The 22,850-nt window shown below is 50.4% G+C and overlaps 7 protein-coding genes across 7 annotated transcripts; 2 read left to right on the forward strand and 5 right to left on the reverse strand.

Moving 5' to 3' along the window:
• Window positions 1–422: 422 nt before the first annotated feature.
• On the forward strand, window positions 423–3,765 carry Z518_10023 (uncharacterized protein; the record flags this gene model as incomplete). The annotated part of the gene is made up of 7 exons (XM_013412639.1): window positions 423–490; window positions 544–706; window positions 767–937; window positions 986–1,661; window positions 1,713–2,840; window positions 2,901–3,081; window positions 3,201–3,765. 7 exons carry the CDS (start codon window positions 423–425, stop codon window positions 3,763–3,765), a joined length of 2,952 nt encoding a protein of 983 aa, XP_013268093.1.
• Window positions 3,766–5,533: 1,768 nt separating this feature from the next.
• On the reverse strand, window positions 5,534–5,865 carry Z518_10024 (uncharacterized protein; the record flags this gene model as incomplete). The annotated part of the gene is made up of 2 exons (XM_013412640.1): window positions 5,534–5,748; window positions 5,838–5,865. 2 exons carry the CDS (start codon window positions 5,863–5,865, stop codon window positions 5,534–5,536), a joined length of 243 nt encoding a protein of 80 aa, XP_013268094.1.
• A 1,718-nt stretch (window positions 5,866–7,583) lies between these two features.
• Z518_10025 (iron-sulfur clusters transporter atm1, mitochondrial) lies at window positions 7,584–9,755 on the reverse strand (the record flags this gene model as incomplete). The annotated part of the gene is made up of 1 exon (XM_013412641.1): window positions 7,584–9,755. The coding sequence occupies one exon, from the start codon at window positions 9,753–9,755 to the stop codon at window positions 7,584–7,586; it is 2,172 nt and encodes a 723-aa protein (XP_013268095.1).
• Window positions 9,756–11,852: 2,097 nt separating this feature from the next.
• Window positions 11,853–12,253, reverse strand: Z518_10026 (uncharacterized protein; the record flags this gene model as incomplete). Its single annotated transcript, XM_013412642.1, has 2 exons — window positions 11,853–11,916; window positions 11,970–12,253. 2 exons carry the CDS (start codon window positions 12,251–12,253, stop codon window positions 11,853–11,855), a joined length of 348 nt encoding a protein of 115 aa, XP_013268096.1.
• Window positions 12,254–12,652: 399 nt separating this feature from the next.
• Z518_10027 (uncharacterized protein) lies at window positions 12,653–13,878 on the forward strand (the record flags this gene model as incomplete). Its single annotated transcript, XM_013412643.1, has 2 exons — window positions 12,653–12,839; window positions 12,887–13,878. 2 exons carry the CDS (start codon window positions 12,653–12,655, stop codon window positions 13,876–13,878), a joined length of 1,179 nt encoding a protein of 392 aa, XP_013268097.1.
• A 2,303-nt stretch (window positions 13,879–16,181) lies between these two features.
• Window positions 16,182–16,993, reverse strand: Z518_10028 (endoplasmic reticulum vesicle protein 25; the record flags this gene model as incomplete). The annotated part of the gene is made up of 3 exons (XM_013412644.1): window positions 16,182–16,504; window positions 16,566–16,692; window positions 16,793–16,993. 3 exons carry the CDS (start codon window positions 16,991–16,993, stop codon window positions 16,182–16,184), a joined length of 651 nt encoding a protein of 216 aa, XP_013268098.1.
• A 454-nt stretch (window positions 16,994–17,447) lies between these two features.
• Z518_10029 (uncharacterized protein) lies at window positions 17,448–21,544 on the reverse strand (the record flags this gene model as incomplete). The annotated part of the gene is made up of 2 exons (XM_013412645.1): window positions 17,448–18,956; window positions 19,007–21,544. The coding sequence occupies 2 exons, from the start codon at window positions 21,542–21,544 to the stop codon at window positions 17,448–17,450; spliced, it is 4,047 nt and encodes a 1,348-aa protein (XP_013268099.1).
• Window positions 21,545–22,850: the final 1,306 nt, after the last annotated feature.

The raw sequence follows: 22,850 nt of genomic DNA on the forward strand, positions 1-22,850 counted from the left end.
TGTGGTAAGAGCGAATCATGTCGTGTCTGCCCAAGTAGCTTTCGAGGACGAGACTCGACATTTGCGCAAATAATGATAGTAATACAGAAATACTGTGTTTCTTCTTCTCCATTGGCCAATCGAAAGCAGCGGCGGAAGCTGAACCGAACAGGAAAGTTGGACACTGGAGGACCTTTTGAAAACATCGACCTGGACAATCAACCTGTCACACCTCCCCCCACGCGTTTGTTCATCACCACAAATCCAACGAGTCCCATATTTGCGCGTCCATGATCCATTTGAAGTCTCGATCTTTCCAAGATGGCCGCCCTTGGATGACCTAGCTCCCGGATTTGGAAGCCCGATTCGGCTCGACAGATCGGCCAGTCTTCTCATTCGATGGATGATCCTGCCCACCCACCTCACTAAATAGAAACACCACCATGGATCCCGCGGTTCAGCGTTTACTGACCGACAAGCTCTATGATAGACGAAAACAAGGTGCTCTTGAGTAATGACCGAATACTGTCCGAGCTTTTGGCATCAATCACTAATGTGGACAAGGCTTGAGCGTTTTGTCAGAGAAGCTAGCGCCGCCAAAGACCATGACAAGATCCGAAAGACCATCGACCAATTATGCCACGATTATGCCTATGCTGTCCATCTGCCTCATGCTCGCAATGGAGGTTTGATCGGACTGGCGGCTGCTTCAATCGCCCTTGGCTCGGTAAGGCTGGCTTGACTACCACTCCTTCAAGCTTGAAAGCTGACGGGGTCGTGATTCCAGGATGAGGTTGCTCGGTACCTGCAAGTGATCGTCCCACCGGTTTTGGCATGCTTTACCGATCAAGACGCCCGTGTACGTTACTATGCCTGCGAGGCTTTGTACAATATTGCCAAAGTAGCAAAGGGCGAGATTCTGGTCTTCTTCAATGACATTTTCGATGCACTCTGCAAGGTACAGCCGTCGTTCTCCTGGATTTCTGTGGCTAACTGCGGTCTACAGCTTGCCGCCGACTCTGAACTCTCCGTGAAGAATGGGGCGGAACTCCTAGACCGTCTCATTAAAGACATTGTCTCCGAGTCTGCGGCTTCATATGTCTCGATCCTGAATTTCACCGACGAAGATGGTGAACCTGTCGAAATTGACAAGGAAAGCTCCGAGTTTCCTACGACCTTCTCACTCGCCAAATTCATTCCCCTTCTCGAAGAACGTATTCACGTCCTCAACCCCTTTACTCGAACCTTTTTGGTGTCATGGCTTACCCTTCTTGATACCATTCCGGATTTGGAACTTGTACACTATTTACCTGCATTTCTTGGAGGACTGTTCAAATTTCTCGGTGATTCGAACCGTGACGTCTACGTGGCAACGCAAGGCTTGCTCGAACGATTCCTTGGCGAGATCAAAAAGATTGCCAAAATCAAACGACGTATTGCCGAACGTCGCAGAAGTCGGGCTAGCCACCTTAAACCTGCTCCCAACAGCCAGCCGGATAGTACCACGGCCCGTGGCAGTGCCTCAAATGATAATGCTATTGATGACACGGAATCTGGAACGGGTCAGGACGATCCAAATGGAGTGGAGGAAAATGACGGTGATTGGATACCCGGACAGGACGTTCAGGTGGATCATGCCCAAATTCTCGACATTCTCCTAAAGTTTGTGGACGTTTCATCCAGTAAAGAACCGGCACCAAACTTACGACTGGAAGGATTATCAAAACAAAAAGAAGAGGAGATTGGCATTGTCGCACTACGATGGATCGACAGTTTCTTCGAAATCAGTCCCGAGGAAATTTTGCAATTTGTTCCTCGCCTTTTGTCTAGGGTATTGCCAGCGTTGTCGGCACAGTCAGAACAAGTCAGAACAACGGCAAGCAAAGTAAACAGGTCGCTGATGGATTACATCGTCACATTCCAGGATGAGGTGTCGACTGACGACACCAGCGCCAAGGCTCCCGGCACTCCCGCCCTGATATCTGCTCGGGATGGTGAAGCTCCAGAGAAACGACAGTCCGGAACCACAGCAAAAAGTATTCCAGTTCCATCATCAAGTCAGAATGATGTCCCTCCCGAAGCATCTGCGGAGTTGGAGACATCTCCTGCAGAAGTGACTCCGAGGTCCACCACGGCCCCTTCACCACAACCGATCGCTGATCTCGACTACGCGGCCGCCGTGAATGCATTGACTCTGCAGTTCCTGAACGAACATGAAGAGACTCGAGTGGCAGCATTGAGCTGGTTAATCATGCTGCACCGAAAAGCTCCGAAGAAGGTCCTCGCGTTCAACGACGGGACGTTCCCAGCTCTCCTAAAGACACTCTCCGACCCGGCTGAGGCGGTCGTCACGAGAGACTTGCAACTTCTGTCCCAAATCTCCAAGAACAGCGAAGACGGCTATTTCACATCGTTCATGGTGGCCTTGCTCCAGCTGTTCTCCACGGACCGAAAGCTTCTCGAAATCCGGGGTAACTTGATTATTCGCCAGTTGTGCATTAATCTCCAGCCAGAACGGATCTACAGAACGCTGGCCGACTGCATCGAGAAGGACGAGGACATCGAATTCGCCAGCATCATGGTCCAGAATTTGAACAACAATCTCATCACCGCACCAGAACTGGCCGAGCTGAGAAAATCTCTCCGAAACCCCGAAAGCAAAGACGGCCAGACGTTCTTTGTCGCCCTGTTCCGTGCCTGGTGCTATAATGCAGTCGCCACATTCTCCTTGTGCCTCTTAGCCCAAGCTTACGAGCAGGCTTATAACCTATTACAGATATTCGCGGATTTGGAGATGACGGTCAATATGCTCATTCAGATTGACAAGTTGGTTCAATTACTCGAGAGTCCGGTCTTTACCTGTACGTCATCGCCTTCCCCCTCCTCTCACGTATATCAAGCGTCGCTAATATGTCCGACAGATCTACGCCTCCAACTCCTCGAGCCCGACCGATACCCATACTTGTACAAATGTCTGTACGGGCTCTTGATGCTACTTCCACAATCCTCTGCCTTTGGCGCGTTGAAGAATCGTCTCAACAGCGTCTCAGCAATAGGATTGCTCCATACACCTGCCTCGATGCCTACGCCTGCAAGACCATCGTACGTATTTACTTACTTTCTTTCGCATTCCTTCCTCGCTTCGTCCCACAGTAATCTTTCACCTTCTCACCTCTCGTCCTCATTCTCTCTCCGAATGATCCTAACTTCCTTTCTTTTAGCATGGTAACCGGGATGACACCGTCCAACATCCCGCCCACCTCCAGCACAGCCGTCGCAGGCCGTCTCAACCGCACACGTGACGCCAGCTCCTCAGCCAACGAAATCAAATGGCCCGAACTCCTCGAAAAATTCAAACAGACACAAGAGAAAGCGCGCCGACGTAATGAACGCCTTCTACGCGGAGCCGATGCCGATCCCTCCTCCGCGGGCGGGCCGGTGACAAGGGGTCTACTCGATGGCGCCGAAGGCGGACGATCCAGCCGTGCCAGTCTCCATGACGAGGCCGATCGCAAAGGCGGCCTCAGGGCCGGCAGCGGGCTGGGACGTCCTTCGCACGGCCACACTGCTGGCTCGGGCCTGGTCAAAGCGGGCAGTGGATTGACTATTCCCGGCGCCGCGGGGGGAGGAGGGTCTGGTGCAGGTACAGGAGGTGGCGCCGGGGGAGATAGACCTGCCCCTCATAAGCGCGGACATGGTCTGGCGGGCGGCTTTGGCAAGTTTGCTAGTGGCATTGCAAGGGCAGGGAGTAGTCGAGATCGAGAGAAGGGAAAGAAATCGTGGTGATTTTGATGATCATGACAAAATATGAAGTGAGATGATGCGAGGTCTTTGGAAGGACTGGAACTGATTTCGTCCTTTGGCTTTGGTTTCGGTTCCGGGTTCTTCAGCCTTGTTGCGAGGTGGAGATTGGACGGGAATTGGATTCCAAAAAGGTATAGTATGATGTCGCATGACAGTGAAGGAAGAATACCAATACTACATTACGTTCTTCTTCACGCGTATGCCGTGATTCACTGGCCTGGTTGGCGGGGCCGGGAGCGAACTTGGAAGCAGGTACATGAGAACAGTGGGATACGAAATTGGGCCCACAAGGGCGAGGCGATTGGATCGACAAAGTGATTTGGGCAGTTGGGCAGTCTTTTCGCAAGGTTTTCGCTGCATTGAGAAGAGAACGCCATTTGAAATCCATCGCCATTCGCCATATATCATGAATCAGAGCTGGGAAAAAGAAAATGAACTTGATCATGAGTGTACTCACCTTTTGGATTCCTTTGAAAGATTTCGAACTGGACTCATTCGCCTTTGGTAATTGTGGCCGGAATGCACAACAAGGGTGGACTTGCACTGCCTGTTGAATGGTGGCACAGAACATGGCATTAGGCGGAGAAACTGAATGCTTGAAGATTTCAGAGAATTGAAAGCAGCAAAGTCTAGTTGAAGCCACTCAGTATTTTGGGCGAGTGATGCCTTGAGGGTCAGGCTTAGTTTTGGAGCAATTGCAACTGAGCTCCCATCGCAAACATCGCGAAGAGCTTCTGTGTACAGTACGCTCTGGTGGCGAAAGTCGTGCACTGTTCATTGGAACAAACGTGCTACCTGAGGCATCGATGAAGTTGTTTCTGCACGACCAGGTCTGCCGAATATACTCCACGTGACATCCACGTGCCACAGCATAGTCGCTTACATAATATATACATTGCCCAAAGGGAATTCTATGATTGCTTCATCCTTTTTTGTCTCGAAGATACTCAAGGGTTCCCGTGAATGTGTTGAAATATTATGGGACGACTAGAATACTCTTTTGGTAGGATAGGCACATTCAGACCAGATTTGGCACTTTGGTTACTCCACATATCCCATGCACGTAGATAGTGAACCGGTCCATACACGAGGAAGTTTAGTCTCGGGCGAGACTCATTTTTTCTTTGCACAACTGCATATGTAAGGCACAGGAAAACGAATAGAACTTCTCGATCGCAGCCCCTCGGTCTCCTAGACAGTTCAAGCAGTAGTTCGAGCCCCAGACTTGAACAGTTATGGAGCAATTCATGGCGGCGGTCAAGGCACCCCAGGATGACAGCTGCCACCTAGCACAAGACAAAAGCCACAAGCCTGCCTAGACACGATGTCAAGAAAATGCCCAATGACGCGACGGATGTAATCTCGTTTCCCATTTCACATCGCTTGCGTGATAGGGGATGAATGCTCTGCTTGATCTGCTCTGCTTAGTACTATGCTGCCGGTAAAGCCTCTTCGGCGGCAGTCATTGACCCAGCTGATCAAAAACACCCCCGGACGGAAGATCCAACACAACCCAATCCAAAGCGATCGCTCGTCTTCCATATCGAACGTGACCCGGTGAACAGTCCTCATGACGAACCTTCATCCTCTTTCTATCTTCCCAAATGACACCAATGGAGGATGTCATACTGTACTCCGTGCTCGCGCGATCGTCCAAACTCCGATGCTATGCAAAACCTAAGCCACTAAAATATACAAAAGAAATACCAAAGCGTCAATGCAATTCTCGAGAGATTGATGCATGTTACCATCACCTGCGCTGCTCAGGTGGTATCCACATCGCCGTGTTTCTTTTGTTCGACCGGTTGGATTGTCCGGTCGAGTTGGTCGACATGGTAGGGCTTCTCATGGAGTCAGGGCCACTGTTGTAGATGTATTCTCCATCCACATATTGTGCGCCGGTGGTAAAGGTCGTACGGTTCTTGCGACGGGCATACTTTTGCTCGAGACGGTAGAGTTCGAGTTCTGCATCAGAGACAATTAGTCACTAGCTCAATTGTTGCGTGTGAGCGCTTCTCAGGCTTGAGTATTCAAGGATTCAAGATGTGCCTTACTAGATTGTAGCTTGTCGATGAGACCCATTTTGAAAAAGCGGACAGTGGACGGCACAGTTGGAAAAAGTCGATGGGTGAGGAATGTGCAGATACTTCGAGGCAATCGACTCCTATAATCCGAGGCCACGAGGTAAGCTGATCTGTGGCGGGTCTTATGAATACGAGATCCCTCTATTTTCAAGGTTCCCACAACCTGGTATGAAAGGTCTAATTCTTGCTCTCTCCTTCGATTTCGGTTTTTCGGAACGCAAAGGGTGTGGTAATGAGATGACCGTATGTGTGCGATTCTCGCGCCCTTCCGGCTCCCGAGCGGACGAACGGTTTTAGGAAACGTGATCTCAAATGCTAAGACGTAAGTCTGGAGAGGGACAATAACTGGTCACCTGCCGATCTGGGATGACAGGCCTGATATGATGCCGAATGAAGGTGGGATGCCGCGGTGCGCCTCTGAGGGTTTGATTCGGCTTTTCCTGTTCAGCACTTTGAAACGAACGGTGGCAACAGGAGAGAAGGTTATTTGAAGTCAATCAGACTGAATCCGAATCTGTCAGATGTTGGGCTGTGCAGACACACGACGAGACACAAGGTGCGTGGAAGGAGAGGATGACGGTATCTGCACGAGAGATCCAAGAAAGGACGTCGTGCTCGTTGCCAGCAACGAGCGGTGGGCTGGGAGGAGAATGGATCATTATGGAGGAGCGATGGAGTGGGATTTCTCGCTAGCGAGCCAGAGTAGCAGTGGATGCGTTCCTGCAAGAAAGGGAATTGGCCGAGCTCGCAATCTCTTCACGGCGTGCTTAATTGACTGATAGACAATGTTCAGATGAGGCTAAGGACTGCTAGGCAGGATTAGGCCCGAGTTGTTGATGCCCAGACCGCCTAAACTGCCTGACCTTACACTTAAGCCCGACCGTTAAAGTCGCTAGCCATTTACCCTCCCCCCAACAAGACTCATTTACGCTTCTAGCCAGGGCTTCTAGGCTTCTAGTGCGACTACCTGGCAGTGGTAGCGAGACAACTTCCCGTGGCAGAATTTGATCCAAAAGGAACGGGAAATGATGGATACCGTGATGGTGCAAGGGCTATGATCCATACGACCGCAGCTTAGCAGTATATACCTGTCAGTCTGATCTGTCACAATGGGTCTCAATTTCTCTTTCTAACCACATCTTCCACGATTGACACCGCCAGGCCGTCGATTCTGCACGACACTCGACTGTCAAAGACGCCAACTGATCGGCGGGGTTGAGGGCGCACCAAGTCTTCAACTACTCTGACCGAGAAACCGTGGGCACTCCTTTTCTGGCTCTTTAGTGGGCCTTCTCCTCGATCCTCAACCGCCACGTGCAAAACACGAACCACCCCGGTGTCTCGGAACAAAGCTTCTTATCATCTCGCTTCCTGGGCAATTAGATGTCCGGTCATCGATCCAGATTCGGCTTCTTCATTTTCTCCATCTTTTCCATCTTCGATTCGCAATCATCACCCGACCCAACCGACCGAGGTGAGAAATAAAAGCGACCATTTTCTAGAATTTCTCTTTCAACCTCCTTTCTCGCAATATCTCCCGAGTCAGGGACCTCAAAAGGTGTTGCGCACGCTCAATTGGCAGTGGTGAGGGCATGTATCAAATGGCACTAATGATGGGGACTCCCTTGGAGGACGGGAACAATTTTTCGTGGTAACATGACTAGAATGGAGACCCGTTGAGGAGAACTCAGAGAATGCCTCCCCGCCAGGACCCGATCACTCGTCTTTCTTCTCGGCCTCGCGCTCTTCTTCCAGTGATTGTTCGAAGCCCATATCCTGCCCGATCGACACTTCCTGAGCGGCCCATAAGTCGGCATAGAGCCCATCCAACGCTAGCAACTCTGCATGAGTACCTTTTTCGACCACTTGGCCCTCCTTAAGCACAAAAATGATGTCGCTGTCAAAGATGGTACGTAGTCGATGAGCGACAAAGACACTCGTCCTTGCTTTCTCCTTGAGAATGCTGTTGATGTTCTGCAACAGCGTCTGTTCGGTATATGTATCCAGCGCCGATGTTGCTTCGTCGAAGAACAACAACGGAGGATCCTTCAAGAGAAGTCGGGCTACAGCAAGACGCTGCTTCTCACCACCGGAAATCATCATGCCCCTTTCACCCACCATCGTGTTCCATCCAGCAGGTAGACCTTCGATTAGATCCAAGATTCTTGCTCGCTGGGCCGCCCCTTTGACATCGTCGAAGGATGCATCAATCCTACCATATCGAATATTATGCTCGATTGTGTTGTTGAACAGCGGGGTGTCTTGTGGAACCACCCCGATACTTTGTCGTAAGCTGTCAAGGCTGACGTCTTGGATATTTTGTCCATCAATCAGAATCTTGCCAGATTCTGCGTCGTAAAAGCGAAATAACAATCGCAGGATAGTCGATTTTCCGCATCCACTTGGTCCAACAATGGCAACCTTCTTTCCAGCAGGAATGGTCATGCTCAAATTCCTCAGAATTGGTCTGTCAGCGTGATAGCCGAAGGTGACATTCTCGAATTTGATTTCACCCCCTCGAGTCAGGGCGAGCGGTCGGGGATTGGCCACTTCTTTCACGGTCACATTGACCTTCTGCAGGTTGAACAGCGTTTCCATGTCCAGAAGAGATTGCCGAAGTTCTCGATAAACCGAACCCAAGAAGTTCAAGGGCACGGACAACTGGAAGACGAGTTGGTTGACCATGACCAAATCTCCCACCGTCAATTCACCACTGGCCACACCATTTGCTGCCATATACATCATGCCAGCCAGAGCACTGGAGAAGATCACATTCTGGCCGGTATTCAGAAATGCTAACGAAGTCGTTACTTTGATCGACGCGTCTTCGTACTTTTTCAAAGCTTTATCGTATCGGCTGACCTCGAATTTCTCATTGTTGAAATACTTGACGGCTTCGTAGTTGATGAGGGTATCCACCGCCACTGTCGCTCCTTGGTTGTCGGCTGCATTGGCCTGTCTTCGAAATTTCGTTCTCCAAGACGTCGTCGTGATTGTAAATGCCGAATATGCGATCATGGTGGCTGCAGTCACCACTGCAAATTGGGGTCCATATTTGTATGTCAAGATGCCGCAGACCATGGAGATTTCCAACACCGTCGGGAAAATGTGAAATAACATGGACGTCAGCAAGAAGCTGATACCTTTTGTACCTCGATCCAGGGCTCGTGTCAACCCACCCGTCTGCCTTGATAGATGGAAATTGAGATCGAGCCGAAGAAGATGTTGAAAAACATTGCGAGCGACATTTCGGATTGCTTTTTGGGAAACACTGGCGAACACAGCATTTCGCCATTCTTGAAACAATGTCGCCCCAATCCTGGTGACACCGTATGCGACGATCATGGATCCAGCGACCGTCCAAGCGGTGCCACCGACGGCCAGAAAGTCGATATTCATTGAGTCGACGATGCTTTTGAAATAAAAGGGAACGTTGACGTTCAAAATCTTGGCTGACACAAGGAGACCTAAAGCGGTGCCGACTCGAAGTTTGGTTCCCCAGTCTCCCTTGGGCCACAGATACTGGACCATTTCCTTCATGATGGCGAAATCGACTTTTCGCTGCTCCTTGTTCGAGACTCCCTTCTCGGATAGAAGTTCGTCCTTCTTCGCCACGTCTGGCTCAGCTTTGAGGGACTCTGCCTTTTGCCGTGATTCAGGGTTGGTCACTTCCGTGGCATTCGACTTTCCGGTGATAATTTCTGCAACTTTGGTGGCTTGTATCGGTTTCTTAGCGCCATCATCGCGTCTCACGAAGGCTGTCTGCGTGAACACGCGGACACTGGTCCGCACAGGTATCCGGCAGCCAGAATTCCATGTCTTCAGATGAGGGTATATAGAATCGTATAGTTTCCGCCTCCCGCAGCTGCGAAATGTCCGAGATAGCATGGTGCTTGGTGAAAATGCTTCTGATCTTCAGGCGGCAACCGTCAGCGGGCTACCACTGGGCCCGCATCTGCTTCCGCCAACCACATGCAAGAGTCACAAAGAGAAACAACAAATTCGCACTGTTCGCTTAAGAGGAATGATAACCAAAATTTGGAGAAATCAGGGAGTTTTAAGGAGAAAGGGCGGTGTTATTGCGACATCTCTTGCTGAGATGTGACGCCAGTCGAACACTCAACGCGAAAATCCCGCGGACAGGACCGCCAAGATTGTTATTGACGACTTGTATGCTCCCCCTGAAATTCAAATTTCCGCCCGGAGCGATCCGAAATATAATAGACCGAAGTTGAGATTCTGAATTCGGTCCTGAGAACGATATGCCCGCTCCTGTCTAAAACGCTGTGTCCACAAACGCTAGGTCTGAAGCTCTGGCAACGCTTATGCTCGAAAGGAGGGTTGCTGCAACTCATCATGGGGCCTCTCGAGACATTTTCTTCCAGAACCCCTCCCGAATTAGTACCTGGAATCGTCTCTCTTGCGGCACCTGGCCATCGATTCGAAAGATGATACGAGGAATCTCTCACATCTGCGGAGGCGGCTTTTTGGCCTTCAGGATTCGGGATTCTATAGAGCGATGGAATTTGGATCGGGTGATGCTACCAGGTCCCGTCGATCGACAATTGGTATGGTGAAGGTGTCATTGAGGTCGTTCGAGTGGTGGGTATTATGCACAGGCCTGAGTCGTTATACGAAAAGGAGTGGGTAGAGTACAGAGTAAATGCTTGAAATTCATTTTGTTGCCGCACAATCTGAAAGCGAAGTTGAGTCCGGAGCGCCCTGCCATTATGAATGCAAATGCTGCCGTTCTATATGCAATTAAGGCAACGTAATTACACCGATCAGTTTCTTGCGGAAATCGAGCCCACTCCGTCCGCGCCCGGAATACCGGTCCAAGTCACCAATGCCCTTGTTGGATCAGAGTTTGGCGATTTTGAAGTTCGCTTCGTTCTCGTTACCGTGGAAGATCAGTCGAAGAAGGTGCCCCTGCTGCTGTTGAGGCTCTTCGAAGAATCGTGGTATCTCCATCTTTGGACCTAAATGTGAAGTAATACTCGATGATGGCTGCAGTTGATACCATTGCGAAGCTGAAATAGGCACCACCTGATCCCAGAATGCTGTATACCATGCCAATCAAAGCTGGGGCGATAGTACTCGGGGCTCAGCAGCCCGACATCGCCAGTCCGTTGACTTTGCCGGGTGCCAGCAAGGACTCGGTCGCGTTCGTGAGGGCGAAGCTCTGCAAGGCGGGAATGACGAAAATGCAAACACCAGGGTTCAGTAGAAGCAACACCAACGGCACTGCAAGGTCCACAAGGGGGCAGAACAGAATGAGGGATACCTCAGCTTTCTAAATCCCTAGCTTCGCCACGTATCTAGGGAAAACAGCCCCATGAACGAACAGGGAAATGAAGCCATTGACAGCAAGTCAGGTACCGACCTTCTGGAGAGACATGCCGAAGCCTCCTCTTAGATCGAGTTCGTGCGGACGCCGTCGAGGCGTGCCTAGGAGATAGCCTAGGAGACATACAGGGAGAAGCGACGAAAAGCCCACTTGATGATAGCACATGAGGATCAATGCAATTGTCCACATTACGACAGCTTTACTGAAATGTTTGATGGGCCCAGCTTTTGGCTCTTGCTCCTCGCCGTCATCTTCAACAGCAGACTTGGTCCTTGAAGCGATCTTTACTAACGGCTTGAATGAGCCGACGGAGGCGATCGAAAGTCGAAGGCTGGATCATTCGGGATAGGAGCGGAGCCGGCGACATAAGAGACAGCCGGCTGAGGCAACTGATATAGCATCCAGGGTCTTAAATAGCGTTGTCTCTGTGGCAAGGTGTTTAGAAGCAGCCGGGACCTTTCTCGACAGTGACCGCACCCTAGGGTTAGTTTCCTCCAGCAATACCCATCCCTGGGTTATGGCAATCACTATCACTACCGCTGCAACGAGATTAGGGAGGAGATAAGGGTATTCACCAAAAATTCCATCTGGGGAGAATAAATAAGAGTAGATTCGAGCGGGCTGTGCAGTATAATCTCCTAATGAAGCGCCGGCGATAGAGCCAAGGCTCCTACATGATTGATTGCAGTGCATATGCCGAAGCTGCAAGCAGAATCAGCCATTTCCTCGAGAGTCTTTCTTTCACAACAGCTTACATTCGTGCTTTGGCTTCCAAGAGCAACAGCCCAAGCTCCAGGGCCTGCTGGGGCATTTTCCACATTAGACCTTCAAGGACGGTCAGGACGATCAGGACGACCAGGACGACCATTGCCAATTGCTGCTGGTTAGGGATAACAACCTGCACGGCAACCTGAATGAATCTGGGTCGATGTTCTTGTGGACTGAAAGATTTGGGGCAGTTGTGCCTGTGTCTTCTCTTTGGGGGGGAATTTTCAGAATTGAGACTGTGCTCTCCATCTAAGGCGTGGACTGGGGACATTTTGTTTGATCATCTTTTCGGTTCCTCGACTGATTTTAGCCTTAGCTTCACGACGAAGGGTTTCATCCATAAGCACGCTTCTCTACTGCCAATATCAGGGTGGGATATCTTTTCTCATGGTCCATTTTCCATTACGAGGCCAAGGCGTTTTCTGCGCCCACTATTCGGGTATGGGCGATTTGTAGGAGACACAGCAGTCTTCATGTTCCAAATTCCAAAATGCTGCACAAAGCAGCAAGCAGCGGGCCAGGTTGTAAAATCCTTGGCAAGTTTGACATCTGAAAGTTTCCTACGTGATTCGGAGCTCGGTTCACAGAAATAACCCTGGCAAGCTTAACAGATATGCGTCCTTGACTTCAATCATCCTTCTAGAGAGGCTGGACTGGCACGTTGGCGGAAATGCCTTTAGTTGCCACCCCAAATTTGCGACGCCTGACAAACTTGTCGCAAAAATGGGTGTTTCCAGCGCACCAGGTCGCCGGAAGAAGAGTTGGCGGATACAGATACATTTCGGTGCAAGCGACGCCAGCCACAGACAGCAGCAAAATTAATGTCGTTGGAAAATCAATGTCCGCAGCTTCACCGGGTGAGTTCGACATCTCAGAAAGCCGGAAAAGGTCGCTTACAATTCAGATGCCACCTTCGAAGTACTGGGAAGCCCCTACTCGCTACTGTCTGTCGCTCTTTCTCCTTCTCAAGACCTGCATACGCGTCGAGGAACACTGGTTGCTTTTGCAGGAGTCCCGGACTCTACTGTCTCAACTCTGCGAATCCTCAATCCGATTCGGCGCGCCCTGGTCGGGATTCCTTTCCTGTATCAAAAGATTACCTCAACGTCCTCAATACATGCTCTGATATCTACGAGGTCACCGTTGACCACGCTTGCGATTCTTCAACTGGATGGGACGATAGACTGGAAGTTGGCACAAAGAAAAGCTTTGTTGGCATGGACTGGAAATACTTTGCTCATAAAACCAAGTTTGAGCACAAAACTCTCCTTGGCCTACTGGGGAAGCTCCGACGTGAGCGGAAGAGGTCTCCTCGCCCTGGCGGGCCAGGGGCAGGTCTATTCAATTGAACTTGCAGCTGGAGAGACCTATATCGTCCACCCTTCGAACATACTAGCCTACTCGGCCTCTTCGCCTTCTCCCCTGCCTCAGCCCTATCGATTCAAATCTACCAATGTTCGATTTCAAATCCCGCTTCAACTTGGCAACTTCTTTCCCTCATCAAAGTTTGTGGAGACTTTGAAGACCAGCGACACCTATAAATTTGTTGCCAATTTGCTTTTGAGGATACGAATGTGGATCCGAAGAACTATTTGGGGCGACAGATTATTCTTGCGGTTTCAAGGTCCCACGACGATCTTAATTCAAAGCCGAGCCGCCAGGGTCAATGATGTATTGACAGCCCAGGAGGTAAATGAAATCGCCGATGCTCCGGCTGGAGTCGTTCATGAGGCCATCATCGCGTCCCAAGAAGTGAAAGGAAGGTCTGAAGGAGCTACTCAATCTGCGCCGACGTATTTATCAAACAAACCGCAGCCAAAACTATCAGTTGCGAGCGTCAGCCGCGATGGCAAGGTATCTTTCGAAACCGCAGATCTTGCTCAGGCTAAAAATTAGGACCGGCTTCTTCGGAAACCGCATGTATAATACAAAAGTTTGATCGAAAGTTGTCCTGCATGCAATTTATTCGAACATGTAACCCGGGTCCTGTTCAAAATCACTGATGGAGATGGATGGGCTAAGACCGCTACAAAACATTTCTGGAGATTCTGACATGCAAGACTTTGGAAAAGACCGAACAGCCTCTTCGCCAGGCCATCGTTGACAAAAGTCTTGCATTATTAGCTCTATCCGAGTCTCTAGCTGTCCTACAGCCGAATTCGAACCATCTCGGAGCCTAATGGTCGACAGATGACATCGCCGAACATTAGAGAACTTCCACCGAGTTCACCTTCCAGACTCCGTTTGATCAGATGATGCGGGAACAAGAACGAGGCCGAGCGATTGGAGTTGACATTCCAACCCTCCTAGAACGCCGATCTGTCTCTTTAGCCTTTCAACGATCAATCTCCCTTCCAAACCTTTCCTGAGCAATTCCACTCGATCTCTCACGGCTGCTGCCTTCCCAAAGATCCCCCTGCTCCCATGATGTTAATATGATCTCTCATTTCCACGTCAATCTTGCTCACCTGCACCGTGCTTTGTGGGCACTCTTATTGACTGCGTCTCTTGCTCGGTCTGTGGGAAGAAGGAACCTTGGCGGCCTTTATTACACCCCAAAGTAGCTTTGCTGTAGAAAAATCTTGTCTGGTCATTAAGATTTCCGATGCATCTTCATGATCTCGTTTGCTTCTTGATACATTTCGAGTCAGATGGCCAAATATTGCGCATTTCCTCGAAGTACTTCATTGTTCCCTCAATGAGCTTGTTTTGCCAAATGGGCCCACTGAATTTCTCTGCGAGAGTCCACGCCTGCATCGCATGAATGATACCTTTGTTGGATTCGGGGATTGACTCATCTAATAGACCCAGGTGATGAATTGATCAAAAGCCTCGCAGCTATCATCTGACAATTCCACCTTCTTTCAGCATGCTTCTTTCATTTCGATGTTGGGATATTTGACCAAAAACGGACACTCTTCGATGAATACCTCTTTGTGGGCTGTGTGGCTTCTTGCCGGGAAGGACAGTGACGACTTCGGAGGACGTAAAACTGGCTGTTCTCGGCACCAAGCGAAAACTGAGGCTTGTTTGGGATTACTGAATTGGGTCGGAGCAAGTCGATCAGCGCATTCTCAATGTAAAACTTGTTTGCAGCTTTGTATGCAGGTAAAATGGACATGATCTTTAGTTGAGATGAGTTAGTTTCGTTGTGCATCCATCTGACGACAATATCGAGAGTTTGAGGGTCGTCATCGCAGGAAACGGTCGAGGAAGTTCTGAATCATACAATTGAGAATTGCCATATCCCGTTGCATGAGCCTTGTCGGAACCACAATCCTTGGTCCCAGTCATGGTACCGGTGGTGTGGATGAGTGAGGATCTTTAGATCAAGCATCTGAGAAATTCAAGCTGATCCAAGATTCTTCTATCGGGGAACTGATCTTAGAGCAAAGGGCTGAGCAAAATCTGTAGTGAATTTAGAATGCAACCCAACGCCATTGTTCGGGGAGATGGGAAGACGAACTGACCCTGGGCGTATTTCGAAGGGCGTTCGTCGGAGGTGTCATGAGCGGAGACTTCTTTGAATGTTCTGACCTAGCAAGTCGCGCAAGAGTCTTGAAGAGAATGTCGCTGAGTATCCGAAAGGGTCGGGAGAATCGAACAAGAAGAGGACCGGAGAAGTGCGCAGAAAAGTATTCATGAAGATTCACGTAAAAGAAGCATTTCCTTTTCAAAAGCCCTCAAGGACATGAACGAACTCGATTCTGGTCGAGGAAATTCCTGCATATCTTGATCGAGTTGATTCATCACGAGATCAGGTTGATTTGGCAGCTGAGGGCCTCCATTAGTGGGACCGGAATCCTTGAATGAAATGGACCACTGCTCTTCTTTTCAATTTTTCCTCCTTAAGCCACTGGCGGTAGGTTTGCTAACCCCAAGCATCCGAATTCTTCTTCCAAGCCAGAAAACATGAACAGGTCATCTATGGCAACAGATGTAAAGCGCGTTTCTGGCCGATTAAGAGGAGGTAGGTAGGTAGTTCTCAGGAAGATTCATGCATGGACACATTCATGCCGTTTGATCATCGATGTACTTTGTATTTGCCCCCAGCTTTGTGTGCTTTGAATCACAAAAGCTCTCTCTCGCAGCCTTGCCGATCTAAAACAACGACCTCCGCAAAATAGGAAAAGCTCAGATCAGATGCTTCGACCTGTGTTGAAAACACGTTAGCATGGATCAAGGCACCCTTGAGCTATTCAGCGCCAAAAGAGAACAAACCTGAAATAAGCCCTCAAATAAACCACCTGCCATGCACCCAACCCAACAAGCATGCCCATGGTCCCAAACGCGAACCATTTGACCCGTTCATTCGTACTTTCGTTGGTGTCTCTAAGTTTTTGTTCCCGCATTCGTAGATACTCCAATTCCTGGACGATTTCATTGACCGTCTCTTCTATCCGTCGCAGCTCCGTTTCCACGGGCTTCAGCTTCTCCGAGGCCTGGATGGCCGACCAGTCCCGAGCATCTGCGCCGATGTCGATGTCTAACTCAACATGACGGGAAGGGTGGGGAGTGTTGGCTTGAAATCTCGTTAGTTTTGGGACACAAGGCGATGGAAAAGTTTGAGATCGGGAACATACATCGGCCGGTTAGTGTATTCTCGAAGCATACATCGAATGCGGTGTCTGCAAGACTGGTGAAGGCCATTCTCTTCTCGCCCGCGACATCTTTCGGCCGGCCATAGTCGTTACCGACAGCATCTTTGATCTGAACAAAAGAGCAAGCAGTTAGTAACTTGTGTCCGATATAACCCAGCTCCTGAGAAATTCCCCAATTAATATCTTCTCGTTGCCGTCCGAGCACATACATGCATGTTCACCATCTGTCCATCGCCTCTCCTGCCGCTCACGATCGCGGTGACCACTACTAGGGTATCCTTCGCCACAAAGTTCCGTACACATCGTTCATTTTTTGAACTGTGGCCCGGTTGTGCAACGAGTTCGAATTTTAATGCGAAAGAGAAGGGTAGGAGAAGGAGGACGACGACGAAGTTGAGAAGCGGCTTCATGGTGGTCAATTAAACTCGCAAGACCGCTCAGAACCGTCGCAAGGAAACAGAGAGCCGATCGACGGCTTGCAACTGGAGAATGATGGTTCAAAGGAGAGTTCAAATCTGAGCTGCACAGAATTCTGCTAAACAATATTTCAGGAGTGGGCAAAAACACCGTGTACCATGCAGGTCACGTGGGCCGTGAGGATGGAGCACGGCGGGCTCCCCTTTTTCTCGCAGTTGCAGTGGAGCACGCGACAGAGTGAAATGGACAGTCGAACATTCCCGCCGACCATAGAAGACCTCATTGGCATTTATTATCGCGAGTGAAATACAAACAGTTGACAGCGCCGGCAATTGGCTCGCATGATTTCAGCTAAATTTTCCAGTTCTTTGCCGCTTGCTCAAGTCGATATTGAAGACATCGTTGTTACATTAACAGAGTAAATTTTAGCCATTAGTCGTTTCCTTCTCACTTCTTCTCACTTTTCACACTTCCCCGTCTCTGAAAGAATTTCATGAATCCTGCTTGGTCCCTCCCCGTGGTATTGACGAATCGTTGAGCTGGTGTTTCTATGCTCGGAGGTGGCCCAGAACTCTTCAAGTACGCCGCAAGATCAGCTGTCCCCCCAACATTAGACACGGTCGCATCTCTTGGCTCAGCACGCATCTTTTGCCGATTTCGCTCAACATGCGCTGCGTGTGTAGGCTGAGTGGGCCGATATTTGTCTAGCTTTGAGCCAACCCGTGTTAGATGGGGAGACTCCGATCGCGCTCCATTGGTGGGTTTGGTGGTAACTCCATTCTTGCCTGACGTGGTATTCTGGAGGTAGTCCTTCAACTTCGAGCTGCTGGCTGATCGTTTTACCATTGTTGAAGGGTCTGGCTGGGTCGGGTTTGGATTTGCGGCAAGAATTGGTAGAGTTGTCATTCCTGGTGGGGGGGCAGTGTTCCGGAGGAAATCAACCAGTGATTCCTCCTCGGTTCGACGCTTCGGTGGGGCGAACTCTTCCAGGTCTTCATCTTCTTCATCACTGAAATCAATGGCATACGGATCACGAACCCGTCTTCTGGTTTTCTTTGGCATACCATCTGCTTCAGGGATGACAGGTTGTCTTGAAATTGAATTTGGAGCAGATCCAACACCGTTTGTGAACTTGTTTGCTGCGAGATTCGTCGAGTCGAGCAGACCGGTGCGGGAATTCATGGAGGATGGCATCGACTTGACAGTAATAGCGCTTCCTTGGGCGCTCCCGTCAGAGGTACGTCCATTGACATCAAGTTCCGGTGGGGGGGCAAGGGCATTTAAATCATCAGAGTCCATAGTCGTCCGAAAAGGCGCGACATGCCGATCAATTCGATGTTCGCCCGGTGCTCGTGGAGGTCCCTCTCTGATAAAGTCAATCAGGTCAGAGCTTCCGGCTGTTCGTGGAGCTCGAGCATCCCGTGCCTGGTACTTGAGGCGGTTGGCGGGTTTTCCTAAAGTGGTGCCAGGACGTCTATCGCCACCTTTTTCATCGGAAGGCCCTGCTCCGCCATCTTTCTCTCTGATAAATCCGTCTGCCGTCCTGACGGCTTGAGCAGTTCCGGGCCGTGTCCCCAGTGATTTGGGAAGCTGCATATCATTTTCTGGGCCAGTTGAGCGTGCATAATCCGCGAGGTCTCTTGTCGTGTTCCGTGCCATTCTGGCATCCCGTGGCTCGCCTATGGGATTCTTAGGCCGCGAAGCTGACGTCACGGATGATTGGGCTGCCGACTGAGATGAAGCGCTCTTCGTACTGAGTGGAAGCTTAGGAGAAAGTGGAAGTTTGGGAGATAACGGTAGCTTGGGAGACAATGGAGGATTTATTCGGAGACCACTAAGCGCATCTTTCGCAGACCGAGATGATTTGGGCCGGACTGGTTCCTCTCCAGGTGGCACAGTGTTTCGAAAGAATTCAGCCAATTCCTGCGTCTGGCTTTTGACTTTGGGCTTGGATCCCTGTTAGGAAGGTCAGTCGTGCGCGTTTGGTATGATACAACCATGCATACCTCATTAGCAGCTCTAGCAGACGCAGGAGTCAGCGTGTAGTGGAGAGTTTCATCGCTATCAATCAGAAGATCGAGGCTCTTCTTTGTTCTGTCCAGTTCATCTTGAGGGGTGACACGCTGCCACGAGCCCTCATCAGTGCCTGATCGAAGTCGAATATGTTGACGGCGAGCCGTGGCAGACCCGGCTGTTGACGGTCTTCCGTCCTTTCCCCCTCCTGTAGTTTTGGTATGCACAACCTGGGTATAGTTGGACCCTACTGATCCACCAGGACCGCCAGCAAAGGCTGAAGTAGCGTATCGAGGCACTCGATCCTGAGGATAATCCGCCATCTTCTCGCTTTCAGAAGAACGTTGAGGCGCTGGGAGGAGTTGGGGAAATCTCACCTCGGCAGGTGACCGCTCAGATGTCTTTTGTTCTAGAGATGACCTACGATTAGGAATCACAGCAGGCCATGCAGAAGATGTCGCAGCTTCAGATGTGTCAGATGTGGTGGTAGTCGAGGCAGCGGCCGGGATATTAGAGCCGGCCGTTCCCTGTACAATGGTGGAATCAAAGTTGTTGTGATCGGTGCTAGGGCCTGGCGTTTGATGGATCAGAGCATATCCGTCATAATGCTCCGTCGCGCTTGCCCCGTCGCCTACGCTTTCAACCTGACTAGAACGTTGGTCATTGACGGCTACCTGATCGTCATGCGTTATTGACGAGTCTTGTTCGACAGTAGGAGCGATTTCGCCTTCTGCAGGAAGCTCGTCTTCGGAAGCAACAACGCCAAAACCAGAATCGCGAGGATTGGCCTGGTTGTTTTCTTCCGCATCCGGCTCGTCCGCAGGACTCAATGTCTGGCCTTGAGGTTGAATTCCTGCTTCATGATCCTCTATGTTTGGCGACGCCATTTCAGAGGTCGATGCTCGAACTGGAACATGCATACGGTCGAAGTCATCTTCTGTGTCAATAGAAGGCCTAACTTCCACAGCAGTCTCGGGCGAATCTGGTGCAGATCGATTTTGAGTTGATCGATCTCTGCGAAGTGCTCTGGACGCTTCCACGCTTAATGCACCAGCAATGGTGGCCACGGTGGTGCTGATTGCATTTGATCGCAGACTGGACAGTCTCTGTTCCTGTGGTGGTTCCGAATCATGGTTCTCAGGTATCTCGGGTTTCTCGCCTTTCTCTTGAGCGCTTTGTTCGGATTTGGTTGCCTCTACGGTTGTGGCAGAAACTTCAGGTGGATTTTCTCTTTTCGTCCTGTTCCTCAATCGTGCAGCCGAAGCATTTTGCGTCGAGGTGGGCAATGACTGTGATCTTCGTCTATTCCAAACAGGTCTCTCTGTGCTCTGCTCATCGGCTGTTGACGAAAAAGAGTCTGGGAAATTGCCGGGCATGATAAGCATACTGGAGGGCCTTCGGTTCTCAAGCGTGGGACGTTGGTCTGGTTCATCCTCGGGCTCGTCTTCAAAAGTAGGGGCCAGTCCCGGCACTTCGATCTCCTCCACATCGTTGTCACCCATCGGAAGCGGAATGTCAGCCGGTGATGGACTGTCCGTTGGCCGAATAGATGGGCTGCGCTCTTCTTGAATAGTCGAGATTGGAGCAGAGGGAGACTTCCACTCATGGCTCGGGGAGTCTGGACTTGAAGGCGACATGATATTGGGTGTTGTCGGGCGAGACGATATGCTCCCACCCGTGCGAACGCTGCCTTTCCACGAGCGCCAAAGTCGGATGAGAGGGCCTTCTTTACCCACTCCTGACATATCTATCTCCTCGATGACGAGGACATCCTGATCAGAATCTTGACTCTCTGTAGGTAACTCGGATGCACTTGGGCTCCTGGGGAGCGTATGACGCCTTTTTGAATGTTGCGCGGCAATACACAGAGCTTGCTCGGCGAGAAATTCCAGGACTGTGGTCAAGAAAATAGCGGACGGCGGTGTGATCGTCACAGAAGCCCTAATTGACTCCTTGACTCGGCTGATATGGTCCCTCAGGTCATCGTCATCCAGATATTCTTCTTCATCTTCCTCTTCCATATCTCCAAGCTTAGCATAGACCATGCAACGCAGTCTTGTAAGCTTCCAAGCGAGGTCGACGTCAAACTCCGCTTTAGGATCAAGGACACCAATGGCGGATTGGAGTTCCTCCATCTCCTCTTCTTCAAGATAGTCTTGCAATTCTTCGTCGGCAGCCTTGACCGCAGATTTTCCCAATCTTTGTTTCAAGACAACCGGTACCGCAGCCCGAATGGCGCCCAACGTGGTGGAATGTGATTTGGAGAGGATATCGTAGAGGACCTGATCGAGGAAGCCATTGACCAAATAAAGGGCGACTTCGGAGAGTTTGACCGGTCGCTCGATCTCTGCATATATCAATTGTTCCGCTTCCGATTCTGAGACGTAGGTGGGTGGGGGATTGGCGTGAGGAAGGGTGGCTCGCGAAGACTTCGCCGACATTGAAAGAACATCTGTTCCTGAACCCATGCTGCGTAGGATTCTGCCAAAACCAGAGTCTGGCCCATCAGATTTCGGGGGTCGTTGTGACATACTGCGCGGATGTGTGGCGATATGAGTACTTCAACAGACCGTCTCTTTAGGCAAAAAGCGGGATTCAGAGAGCGCGCTCAGTTGTCCATGAGGGGGTCCCCGAAGGGATACTCAGCTTAGATTGAACCGACTCTCAGGTTGGTGGTATGATGTCGCAATAGGACGACACAGAGTGAGAGATTGTATTCCGTCTTCTGAAAGGACCTTGAGGACTGTATAGGTTTGCTTCTCTCGTCAAGATTGTGATCGAAGGTGTGAAAGTATTGAGGAATTTCTTTTGCTAAATCGCTACCGCAGACGAGGCACGAACAACGATTGGAGACTCTTCGGTCCTGAAAACGAACATTCGGCGCACAATCTGCGTTGCTTCTGCAAGCCGAGTCTGAGAGGACGACTCGACTTCGTTTGGGGAGAGAGAGAGAGAACGTATCTAGGGTTTGAGGAAGAGTTTTGAGGCTGGTGGGAGTAAAGTATGAGGACCGGAGCAGACCAGACGACGCAGCTGGGCGTTCTCGGGGCTTGGTGTTTCAATTGGAACGTGGGTGCCCACAGATATCGTTAGCAGTAAACTTACTCCGTAGCCTTTTTCCCTTCACTTGGATGTTTGACACCGTTGCCGTGGGTAAAAGGAGCATGGGCCTGCGGCACTGCGCCAATTCGGATGGTGGACCTGAATTGCGGGTTGTGCCATTTTCTCTAGTGGGCGAGCCATGAGAGACGCACTTCCGCCATTGGCTTTCCACCGTCAGCGAGTTTGTTTGGTTGAATAATTGATCCGTCTGCTACGGAAGACGCCTTGCCCAAATAATTCCCTGCACCTCTAGAACAATGCGTGGCCCCTGAACTGCACAGCTCTTTGGCCAGCCTAGCCTTTCCTGACTCTGAAATGATCTGCCGAACAGACGGTGATTTCCCCCTGGGCGATGAGTAAAAACGAAACGATGGATCGAGCAGCATCCCGCAATTCTGTTATCTTGTCCATCTACGAAATGGTGCTTGCAATGGGGCCACCGCTCAGTACCCTCTCAACATGTGGTTTTGCGTCATATCCAGGGCGAGATGGCCGGCAAAACCTTTTAAAAAGAAAAAAGCCGGAGGGAGGAGTCTAAAACCTTGACCATGCTCATGGGTTCTCAGGGGATATATCCTTTCCGCCCCACAGGGGAGTTACTGTCAAATACGGAGAACGGAGCCCTATCAGTCGGGTCTACTGCGACCTTACTCGGAGAACGACATGGACTGATGCGAGATACGACTTCCTCATTTGGATCAACAAAGATGGACTTGAAAGCGCAAAGGAGCACCA

This window comes from Rhinocladiella mackenziei, assembly GCF_000835555.1.
Source record: "Rhinocladiella mackenziei CBS 650.93 unplaced genomic scaffold supercont1.8, whole genome shotgun sequence".
Taxonomy (NCBI): Eukaryota; Fungi; Ascomycota; class Eurotiomycetes; order Chaetothyriales; family Herpotrichiellaceae; genus Rhinocladiella; species Rhinocladiella mackenziei.